Source organism: Balaenoptera acutorostrata, chromosome 12 (genome assembly GCF_949987535.1).
Source record: "Balaenoptera acutorostrata chromosome 12, mBalAcu1.1, whole genome shotgun sequence".
Taxonomy (NCBI): domain Eukaryota; kingdom Metazoa; phylum Chordata; class Mammalia; order Artiodactyla; family Balaenopteridae; genus Balaenoptera; species Balaenoptera acutorostrata.
This window is the reverse complement of record NC_080075.1, coordinates 8,738,099-8,750,589: the sequence shown is the minus strand read 5'-3', so window position 1 is coordinate 8,750,589 and position 12,491 is coordinate 8,738,099. Positions and strand designations below refer to the sequence as shown.

Sequence of the window (12,491 nt, the reverse complement as noted above, 5' to 3'; positions counted from 1 at the left end):
ATTTCTAAATCCGTCTTAGAAAGCGTGACTGTCTGCACTGAAATGAGAAGTATCAGCTCTGCTGGCAGGGCATCTGACAGTACTGTCGATATCCACCATTTTTAAGGCTCAGAGACTATGTCTTCAAAAGGTATTTTCACCCAATTTCAGCCAACACTGAGCATTTCAAATAAGTAATGGAATGCTAATCAAACTAAAGTACCAAACCTTTGATTCCAGGGCAATTTGCTAATTACTAATACCATGAAGCCACTAGGAGCAAGTGACATATTAAACAGCTTCCCTAGTGTCCAAGAGTATTGAATGTTCCCCACAACAGACAATCCTTAGTTTAGAACAATTTTAGCACCACTGTTCCTAACGTTTTTCCGCACAAAGTGTTTCCCATTCAACGTTCAGTTCACGTTTTTGAACGACATCTAAATTTCTCAACTCACACATAACTGGAGTGCCAGCTCTTTCTTGTTTGTTCCTCTGGAAATGCTCTAGCTAGTGCCCAAACAGGTGAAGCACGTGTTTCAGGTAAGAAGAGAAGAGTTTCTATATAAGCATTGATGATATGGGTATATATATGTATATATATAAACAAATCCTTTGTTGTTGTTTTTTTTTTTTAGTAATACTGTAGTAGTGGGCTCTTCAGCACTGTAGGTTCACATGCATTGAAGAAATAAAGTAAGCATGTTAGTTATCATGGCATATATCTGTTAAGATTAATAATTTACAACTATCAAACTAAATTTCATACACTATAAACACTGCTACATAGCTTTGAAAAGTTTCCTTTTCTTTAAAGAGATCAGATGTCAAAGTTCCCTTAGGTCCTCAGATATGATTATGACTCAAATTTCTGACCTTTCGATAATGTTAGCCTCTCATTTTCTTTCTTTTAGCTCAACTTTTCTTATATCAAGGCTATAGCAGTATAGTAAAAGAAGCACAAAAAGTAATGGACAAACCAAAATTAAACTTCATTAGCAATTAATGTCTTAGAAGCAGAGAAGTATTTTGAAAAGTATTCCCTAAGTACAAAAATTTGGTCAGCACGTATAGAATTTGATCTGTGCTTAGACTATAAATTTTGGTTAAAAAAAAAGTCCTTCAATACAGAGTAGATTATTTGGTCTCTACATAAAGGCATCAATTTTTTTTTTCTCTTAATATCTTACTTAAAATACCACTGTTCCTCATTCTTAAATAACTGACAGGCTCAGAGCAGCCTAAATCAACATAAAGTGACACCTATTCCAGGAAAAAGATTCCTTACTCACTGGATCCCGCTCCTGCAATCTCATGCTAGCGGTTCCTTCATGAAACGCTACAAAGGTGCTGCAAGTTTTTGCCAACACCTTCCAAAGAGGATTAACTGAGGTCTCTGGGAGAGAATCCCAGATGAGGCCTGTGTATATGATCTGCTAGTGCAAGACTTTATTCATAAGTTTATCAAGAAATACCCAACATACCAGAGGGAATCAAGCAGGAAGCCTTCTCCGCTTCACCTCTTTTAAATATCGTATTCATTTTCCATTGCTGCATAAAATCACGGCAAATTTAAAAGCGTAAAACAACACCCGTTTATTATCTCACAGCTCTGTAGGCCAGAAGTCCAGGCAGGCAGGACTGAGCTCTCTGCTTAGAGATTCACATGGCCGGAATCCGGTGTTGGTGGGGCTGAGCTCTTAGCTGCTGGAGGAGAGTCCACCTGCACACTCCTTCCAGTTGGTGGCTGAGTTCAGTTCCTGTGGCTGCAGGACTGCAGTTTCCATTCTCTTGGCTGTCAGCTGGGGCCTCTCAGCTCCTTAAGACCATCTGCATTCCTTCTCATGTGGCCGCCTCCATCTTAAACCAGCCGTGGTGCCGCAAGTCCTGCTTTGAATCTGACTTCGGCTGACAGCCTGAGAAAACTCTGCTTTTAAAGGGCTCGCCTGATTAGATTAGCTGTCCCCAGATAATCTTTTTGCTGTACAACATAATTATGGATCATACTCACAGGTTCCACACATACTCAAAGGGTTAGGATATACAAAGTCATTGGGGGGGGAGAGGTCATCCATGGAATTCTGGCTGCTACAAACATTCACTGCTATTAATTAGAGCAATCCCTCCAAACATGCTGTTTCCATATAACCACACTTGTCTTTGAGGGCGGCATTGCTGGAAGACAACTTTTTTCATTATTATGACATATTTAAAAGAAGCCTCCATAGCGTTGCTGAAGTTTTTAAAATAACACCTTCTAATTATTTACTAATGCAACTGACTTAAAAAGCTTGTTCAAAGACATCTCCAACAGCTGAATTAACCTTCACATACATGTCTAGAGGCTGTGTGCTAAATCCATGTGCATTCACATTTTCCAAAGCTTGTCAATCACACATGCTTTGGAACCTCATCCTCAAGTTGTCACTCTTTTGGGACTACATAGTAGGGACAGTGAATGCTGTAAAGGATGCATGAGACTTAAAGAACTTAGAAACTGGATCTTAGAATCCTGGAAGTAGGTCCTCAACCTTCTCTTCTCACCCGAAATACTCATCATCATTTGCACTACGATATATTCTGCATGTCTGCTTTTAGCCTCATGATGGGAATTCATTATTCTGGATTCTACAACGTTCATATTAGCACTCTTGACACAGTGCTGTGCTGCAGAATTTTCTGTGATGACGGAGATGTTCTATATCTGTGCTGTTTAACCCAGTGGCCACTAGCCATAGGGAGCTAGTGTGACTGAGGAGCTGAATGTTTTATTAATTTAAACTTAAATAGCCACCCTGTGTCCAGTAGCTACTGTAGAGGACAGTGCAGCTCCAGAGGCATCATGCCGTATACATACATAAAAATAAAATTAGTCGCGCCATTTGTACTTTTCCCCACCACTCTGGGTAAAAGTGGTTCAGTGTCCACTCAAGGTCAAGTATGTACTTTCTCTCATTCCAGGTCCCCTCATCTTCTTTCCCAATACTTTAGTCCCTAACATGACTCTTAAGGGCAACCACTATAATCGCTTGCTTGAGGCAAGCCCGGCTGCTTCTAATTGTCTAGTGGAAACTGGGGAAAAGGAGAGCACAGCTGACACGAGGGTCCGTGAGCACCTGTGCAGCAGAGGAAGCTAGGAAGCATGACTTACAGGCTTGCCTGCAGGAGCCTGACATCTGGCCAGAGTCATTACGTGTATGTGCACACACACTCGCCACAAACAAACTAGACAGCTGAGTGTGTGTGTGAGTGTGTGGCAAGGACAGTAGGTAAAGAGAGTTAAGAAAAAGAGGAGTGTGGGCTGGAACAGTTGGTCCCTTTCCCCAGACGCTGCTTGGGCCCCTGCCACGTGTCAGGCACTGTTCTGGACTCAGCGAGGCACTGGTAACAAATCCATGGGGAGGAAGGAGTACACAGGAGAGTCCTTGAAAGATGGATAAGATTTGGCTGAAAGTCTCAGGAACAGGAGGGATGAGCTAAGCCTGGGAGGGGAGACTGAGCACAGAAACAGGACAAAGCTGGCTGGGTAAGGCTCAGTCTCAAGACGGAGACGCCCCAACAGATGGCCAGGAGCTGCAATTACTGTCACCTCCCTAGACTCTCAGAGCTTGGCCTTTCTTCCTCAAATCAGAGTTAGCTACTTGGGAAGCAGGGAAACAAGGGGATTCCTCCAGATTTTTATCTCCTGATACTTATTTGTTACAGCAGTAATTTAGTATGTGAAGCTGGTGCCGCAATTCTGTAATGAAAGGTTTATGCTTTTGCAGTGACATTTCCCCGTTAGGCGCTGGGCCAAGGAGATTTGAGAAGGAAATAAAGCGTAAATTAAAGAAAATAAAAAGTAAAATCTAAAAACCTCAAGAAAAATTTTTAACTGGACTCGGACATAAAGAAATCATTGTTGGCAACACGTAACTTTTTAATCAAGAAAAGTAACTAAGAATTATTCAAATATGGAGTAATGGAAATAATTGTACCCTATCAGTGTTTCCCAACCTTTTTCACTGCATAACCCTGCACAGCAAACGAGGCTGTCTGGAAGCTGCTTGTTCAGCCTGCTGGATAACCAGGTGACGCTCCTCCAGGCTAAAGGCAACCAGCTAGAACCTCCAGCTGCCAGAGGCCTCAGCCACTGGCTACTCTGAAAGCTCAGGAGATTCAAGCTCTGCACACCTGTAACCGCCTGCAACCCACCTGAGGACACCAGGCTGGTTGGGAACTGATGTTGATAATTCATAATTTTGTAAAAGTGAAAGACTTTTGTAAAGATCACCGATTGCTAAGGCTGATAATAGTTTTGTTTATAGTAGTGATATCATTTGGAATTGCATGTTTAAGAGCAATAAATACTCTTCAGATGTAAATTTACTTACAAGTTTATAATGCAGTAGAATAAATTATTTTGGAAAAACATACAACTGTTACAATACCTTTCACCAAAAAACCAACATTACAATTTTGTTTTTCTTTAAAATTCAACCAATTGTGACTCATACAATAGCATTACCTAGAAAACATTTTGTCAGAACTCACGGAGTGAGTGCAGATATAAAAGCATCAAGGAAAGAGAAAATGCCTCTAATTCATGGATTAAAGACAAAGATTAAAAGAGAAGAGTGTGTCATTTTACATATCAAAGGAAATGTAATGACTTCAGTCTATGATAATTTGGGTTGAAATGCATCACCCCCGCACATTAAAATTTATCAGACTGATTTTTTGTAGCTATACACCATACATAGTATAGTAAAATAACCCTCAAGAAGGACATTGGTCTTTAAAATCTTGGCTTTAAGGAATGAGAAATGCCTTTGAAAATATTTTGTTCAGAATCACTGTGATTATAAAAGTACTTCAGTTAGGAAATCAATCTAGAATCATTCTTAAATGGCAGTGCATTTGAAAAATGGCATTAACTTGTAATGTTTGCATTTCCAAAGAAAAATATAGAAAGAACTTAAAACAAGGTAACTGGTTTTCAAAAAAAGTATTGATTCAAAAATTTACTGCACAAAAATATGTACTTCTTAAGTGTTTCTAATAAATTAACTCCGTAGCATTTTATGTATATTTGTGTGTGTGTGTGTGTGTGTGTGTGTATATATATATATATATATATATATATATATATATAATCCCTGATAATCTATAAAAGAGGGTCTATAATAGTAAAATAAATGAACTTCAAAAGTACCCCCCTTCATAAAATGTATTTAACATTAATTTTTCTCAAATTTTAAGGAATGTAACAATATGTACAACTCTTATGTATTAGTATAATACCAAAATAGTACAAGTCATATTAACAGGCTGTCATAACTGTAAAATGTCTGAGTCAAGTTAAAACTGGAGGACAGCTTAGGTTTGAATGAATACAATTATCCATGGAAGATTCATTTTCCAAGTGGAAATGACAATCATCTTATCTACAGTAGATTTCACAAGAGGTAGAATTCAAGTTACCAAAAAAAGGTACATGCTCAGCCATCTTTAATCAACAAATTCAAAGGGAAAAAATGCGTTGGTTTCTTAGGAGATAGTCAGTTTGTGACTTTTTTAATATGAATCTGAAATACAAGATAGTGAACAGCATGAAATGGCAATTTTCAATTCCAAAAAGGTCTTAATTATGAAATCCAAATGCTGTAAAAAATGTAGAATCTAAGCAGTTTCACTGATTTAATATATTGTCTTACCTCATTAAGAATGGCCCAAACAGCAGAATTCTGAATAACTGAAAGTCGGAATGCTGAGATGGGGTTTAGGTTGGGATCCACCATTCCTTCTGCAACACCATTCTCAAATTTCCCTTCAAAGTAAAAATCAACACTCATTGGGTAGACTGAAACAAGCACACATAAATTATCACTGACTTAAAGCAGGGAAGGAAAACACCAAAATATTTCTAGTGGATGTTTTTACACAAAGAGCATGGGTGAATTTTTTTCCTTCTTTCTACCTTTATTCAACTTTTAAACGTTTCATGAAGTAGTATATGCTTAAAAACATTAGAAGCAACCTATTTAAAGAGGCAGAGCTATACATTTTCTTATTGCAAATTTAAAAAAAATCAAATATATTTGTTCTTACATCAACTAACACACAAGTTTTTAGCAAAATGTGACTTACAAACCTCCCAAAATATACTCTGTACCATCTTTCAGTCTGACCACTTTGAGGATTAAGTCAATAGTAACAAATTTCAGTGCTTTAACACACGGTTGGCCTTGAGCAGTTTCCAAGGTCACATCTAGACGGAATTAAAATGTGATACCTCCTCAAGGCAGTTCCAACATAAAACTCCATTATAAATGATAAGCTCAAAAAGCTCTCCTGTAAGGATAAGGACCAAGAAGTTCTATAGAAGATAACATGCTCAGTACTCAATTTTTCTTGCTGTGAGGAAACAGCAAGAAAACAAAACAAAAATGCTACTGAAAAAGTGACAGGAAAATGGTTTGTTCTGAGCCACACTGCTCTAAGCCAGGGATAGGCAAACTTCCTAAAAAGGAGAGAGAGTAAATATTTGGGGATTTGTGGGTCAAGAGGGCATCTGAGAATATCATCCAGGTACTTGTATAGAAAAAGAGAAAACTAATTTTCACAAAATTTTTATTGATGAAATTCAAAATGTAATAACTAAGTTGTTTTTTTTCCTGCTAATACTAAAGAGCATGTAATTCCTTATGGGGGGATAATACTTAAATTAACTGGTATTCAAAGTTAGTGTTCCTTATCATCGAAATCGATTGCAAATGTTCATCTGTTAATGTGGATCTATAATGAGATTTGATATATTTTATCTTGAATGCTTCCTTTCACACAGCCTAGATACTGCAAATATTGTTATTAATCCACAAGCACATGATTTTAATGGAGCACGTCCATGACTTGGAAGGTATCTGCGTAAAATTCTATTAGATTCTTCTCTTTGATATCTGCCTCATCATTACATTGCAGATGAATCACTTTCAATCAAAGGTTGGGGGAAGCTCCCCAGTTAGCTTGATATTATTACTTGCAGTTCAAATAACGTTAATAGTCATCAAAGTGACCTGAATGCAATATAAGTTTTGCACATAAGCACTGCTTTGTCTTGTACTTTTAGGTTGAATTCATTAAGAAACATTATCAAGTCTGAAGCAAAAACTAATTCTCAAAGAGATAATAGTGGTTGAGGGCAGTTCTCACTTGGAAAATTTTCAATCTTATTTCAGAGCTAAAACAAAACAAAACCAAGAAAAAAAAAACCACAATAAAATTTTATCACTGCTAAGCCCCAGAACTGCTGTGTGGCAGGGCAAGTCAGGATATTCAGCAGTTCTTATTTCTGACAAAAATTCACAGAACTGATGTTGATGAAGTCAATGAGAGTAAGTAAAGTTCACTGGCGACACTACTGGTTCAATAAATTAATGATACACAACAGACTCAATACTCTCTGTAAAGCACCTGCTGATGAATAATAACATAACCATAGGCTTTAAACACCTTACATTGTTGCAAGCTTTGTAAATCTGTCCATCTAAGCCTTCTTCTCCACACGTATTTTCACCACCATTCATTGTAAAACATCCTAGCAGATTCCACTTCAGTTTGTACGAACTTTGTATTTTCTCAACTGGTTTGAAAACATTCTTGCCTGTACTTGTTCTCTACAGACTATTCAGAGACCAATTCTTCAGTCACTTCAAACCTGGCATTGACTCCAAATAACAACTAGGCAGTATCAGTAATATCTGTCAACTCACCAAGAGCCAAGGAAAACTGCTCAAATAATTTGCATTGCTTTTTGACTACTGATATTGTTCCCAAAGTCCCCAACTCCTCAAGCAATAGTTATTGCCGAAAGCCTAATGGTCCGAAATAAGTTTATTTTCTGGGCACACATATCTGCTGTAGTTAAACATGATTTAATTAACTCATCATTGGTAAATGGTTTTCTTGCTTGGCTAACACATGAGCCAGTTTGAAACTCACTTTGGTTACAGTGTCATTTGAATCTTTTATTTTTGTGAAGAAATTCTCAGTGATGAGATATCATATTTTAAATCTTCTAATTTTTCTGACCATTGCTTTCCTGTGAGTTGGGGATATTGTTGTGAGTGCTTAGTAGTGGTAACGTACTCTCTAGCACAGCTCTTGTGTCACTGCATAATAACCACATAACCTGCCATCTAATTTTGTAAAACAACCCATATTCCACTGTGTTAAAAAGCACAACATTCAAAGTCCACTTTTCTCTTCCTGTTTTGACATGAAGGGTAATCACTGATAATTTTTTTAAAAATGTCACAGTAGAGTTATGTGTGTGGCACTTTAAACACTGTCAAATTATAATGCATCAAAGCTATTTGTAGTGCACTGAGCAGCAATTCAAAGCACTGAGAGCACCACCGCCATCTCTTTTGCAACTGCTCACTTATCTCTGCTGTTGTAGCATAAAAGCACACAGACAACACATAAACAAATGAGCACAGCTGTGTTAAAAGAAACTCTATTCATGGACACTGAAATTTGAATATTTTCTAGTTTTTACATGTCACAATATATTACTATTCTTATTTTTTCAACCATTTGACAATGAAAATAAACAATGGAAAAAATTTCTACATTCTTCACTCACAGGCTATTAGAAAACAAACAGTGGGCCACATTTGGCCCATGGGCTGTCGTTAGCTAACCGTTAAATTAGGTGTCAATTCTAGTCTTAAAATATATTGACTAGGCTCATAGCAAGATAAGATACATTCAAATTGAAAAACCATACTGGAGAAAGTTCATTTTCATTTGTACAGGAAATATTCAACTTATGAACTGCCAAAGTCATGCTTTTATTAAAAAAAATTAATACTTATTTCATAAAAGTATGTCCTTATTTGGCGCTGGACTGGGGTAGGGAATGTATGCTACAAAAAAAGTATTATTTAATATTGAGTTAGGAAGGGAATTCAGGGCTGAAAAATGCTGTGGAACTTGAAACATTTTAACTTATAATGTATCTGAATCTGTCACCTGATGAGCTCATTTAATTAGAAAAATAATTAGCAAATTATATAACTGGCCTCATTAAAACACTCTCACCCAGCAATTTTATGCTGCAGATATACTCTCACATGTGCAAAAAGCATATATAGACTGCAGCAAAAATTGTAAACAATCTAAGTGCCCATGATGAGGAGACTGGCTAATTTAATTACAATATGCTAATACAAGGGAATATTAGGCAGCCCATTAAAAGATTGAAGAAAGAATAGAAAGAACGAAGTAAAGTTGTAGATAATGCAGTTGTGACTTACTTCCGTTCCTAAGAATACATTGTAGAGAAACTCTCATACATGTGCCTAAGTGTTCAGGCCAGCAAAAAGATGGAAACAAACTTTATGACCAAACAGAACAGACAGCAATATATTCATCCATGGAGATCTATACAGCAATGAAAATGAATGAGCCATAGATACACACATCCACATGGTTGAATATCACAATGGTGAGAGAAAAAAGCAAACTGTAGACTACAGAATGTCATCATTCATATCAAATTTCAAAACAAGCAAAATAAGACTGCTTTATTCAGGGATATATCACACATATGTAGTAAAAGCATACATGGAAATGGTAACCACAAAATTTAGGATAGTAGTTACCCTTGGGTGGGTGGGGAAAGAAGATAATTAGGAAAGAGCAACTGAACGGGCAAATCTTAAGCTGCATACACTGATATTCATTACATTATTAGTTGTATCTTTTTGTGCATCTGAAATATTTACAATTTTAAAAAAATGTTCATCTTCCACATGCACATATGTATTTTGTTCAGTGAAAAAACAAGATGTAGAACAAGGTTGTACAGTATGTTACCATTTATGTGTGATTGTGTGTTTTACCCTCTTAAATTTGTATTTGGTACCATGTACATGTATTAACTTTCCAAACAACAAATTTAACTTTTGTCCTTAACCCAATGGTCTGGTAGGTAAGCATTAAAAGATAAAAAAGAAGGGGAAAATGAAGGAGGAAATGACTAATGAGTGACTGGAATCCCCAAACCCTGGCATTGGGAGGGACTTCCAAGGTCATGCCCTCCGTGGACGCCCTTCTGCTACCCAGACGGTGGTCCATTCCTTCTTCCAGTGTTTCTCTGTGAAAGGCTCTTCTTCTGCTGTCTCATAATTTTAACCTACTAATCAATCTGGTATTTCTTTCACAGGACTGTCCTTAGTTACCATGCCACACCCATCCAGCCAACCCCACCTTCACCCATCAGGTCTCTACTAATTGCCAGCTCGTTGTCTACTGTTTCCGACAATGCCTTTGGGCATAAGTTGCTGCATGGTCTGATCCTATTGAATCCAGGCCCCTTTGTAGCGCCAGTCTTTGTGGCTTGTCCCACCCAAGAGTGCTCTTCTTAGCTACCTCTTTCTCTGGTTCTCTCTGTCAAACTTCTGGATGGGCTACAGTTTAGCTTGAATGTAGCTACCAGTCTCCTCCTAACTGTTTACCACCAAAATCTCCATCATATTCCACAGCGCCCTTGGGCTTGAACTTCCCCAAGTTCTGTTTCAAGTAAGGCAGTCCCCTTAGGGTGCGCTACAGAGCTCTCTGATGGCCTGCCTCTCCCCTGGAGAAAATCTCTGCACCACTGCTCAGCACCCCTGGCAGGGACAGCAGCCCACCTCCCTGCTAAAGTGACACCCCTGCTTTACAAGCAGAGCACTGGGTTGTAGCAGTAGCCCTTCGTGTCCTGGCTGACCTCTCCCAGTGTGCGGGGACCAGTGGGCTGGGGGAGGTGATCAGGGTCAAGGATTCTCACCCTGCCGTGCCTGCAGCAAAGGTTCGCCCGATGAATGGAAGTTAGGTGGAGGAAAGGAGCCTCAGATTTCTAAGCTGCTCATGTCTGGAACAGAGCTTCTGCAACAGGGAGCTGGGGAGGTGACAGATGCTGGTGGTCTGCCCTTCCTGGTGAGATACCGCAGCCCTGGAGTGGGGGCTGGTGGGAGAGGGAGTCCGTGTTTTTGGCTGGACATGCAGAGTAGAGCTTCCGAGTCACTGAGCTTGGCCAGCGTGGGTAATGAGCAGGTCAGGGCTCCAATGCCACAGACTCTTAATGCTGTTACTGAGATTAAGACTTTATGAGTTAATGTTTCTCTATTTGCTGTACTTTTCTAAAAAAATACCTTTCACCAGTTATGGTTGTCTCACTAGAAAAAGGTCTGCAGAGCCCCTCACACGCCATTCAGCTAAAGCATACTTCTTAAGGGAGCAGAATTTTTTATATGAACTTGAAAAAAAATCAGCTGCTTTTGTTTCTGATGCACACTTTTGTTACACAAGGTCCTAGGTCTGATCACCCATCAGTTCTCTTCCAGTTCTAAATACGTATGAGTTGATGTTTTAGATGGTCATTATCTTCAAATTACTGCAGAGACAATCATATAAATGTCTCTATTTCCTATGCTACTTTCATAACCTAGAACATAACATTCTCAGAAATTTAATAACTCATAGGTAATAGGGTTAATGTCTCGTATACGCAGCTAATCTTATGAACATTTCTAGGGTAGGCTAAAATATAACCCAAATATGAAAATAATTAAACTCATCTATCCACTAAGCTATACAGAAATTAGTCAGGGTGACTGTACAAGCCTTGTAGCAAACACTGAATGACATTCACCAAACGTAAAACTGCTTGAGAGAGTTATAGGAATGCCTCTGTCCTGTATACCTACAATATTAATTGCCCAATAATCTCTTCTGCCTACCAATAGGCAAAGCATTAATTTAAGTAAAAGAAAATATATAATCATCCACTGAGTTGATGTCCATCAAAGGACAGGTCCTACGTTAATCACAGGAGATGCTTGAGCAACAAAGCCCCCTCCCCCTTCCACGGTGAGCGCACAGAACTGAGCTACGAAACGTGATTACACAGAACAGGTGCATGCACTGTGGTAAGAAGAGCCAAGGAGAAGGCAGCTAAACTTGTTAATAAAGGATGAGAAAGCGTTCATCAGGAGGAGAAGTATCAATCCATTGTTTCAGGCGGGGAAAGCGGACAGAGACACGGCTGGGAGCACAGGGCATTAGAGGAACACATCTTAGGACTGGAGAGATGAAGCATAAGAGGAAAGTAACAAGATACGAAAGTGGGTGGGAGCTAAGGAATCTGATCACGGAAGGTCATTAAGGTTTTCAGCCAGGTTAATACAGCATCTAGGTTTTGGCAAGGGAGCTACAGCGGCTCGGTGGACTGGCTCGGAAACAGAGGCAGAGTATCGCTGCAGTAGGGTGAATGCACATTCAGACACAAATAGACATTTTATGCTAATGGACAGTGAAGGTGGGTGCGGGGTTTCAGAGTGTCTCCCAAGGTTAGACTCAGGCAGCTAGATGAATCGTGACAGCACAAACCACGGTGACCAATGATGAAATGTCCATATTACAGACGCTCTGGGTAGATGGCTACGTGGCCTCCACGTAGTTTGTCAGCTGGCATCTCAGTACAGATC

General features: G+C 38.9%; 1 protein-coding gene across 4 annotated transcripts in view; it reads right to left on the bottom strand.

Annotated features, from left to right (window-relative positions):
* Nucleotides 1–593: 593 nt before the first annotated feature.
* MGAT4A (alpha-1,3-mannosyl-glycoprotein 4-beta-N-acetylglucosaminyltransferase A) overlaps nt 594–12,491 on the bottom strand; it is a 116,031-nt gene continuing 104,133 nt past the window's right edge. For all 4 annotated transcript variants that reach the window (XM_057558127.1, XM_057558126.1, XM_057558125.1 and 1 more), the window contains exons 15-16: nt 5,676–5,788; nt 594–5,546 (exon numbers count right to left, since the gene is read on the bottom strand). In XM_057558127.1, the coding sequence (XP_057414110.1) occupies nt 5,520–5,546; nt 5,676–5,788 (140 nt within the window). In that variant the 3' untranslated portion in view covers nt 594–5,519. The remainder of the gene's footprint in view (nt 5,547–5,675; nt 5,789–12,491) is intronic.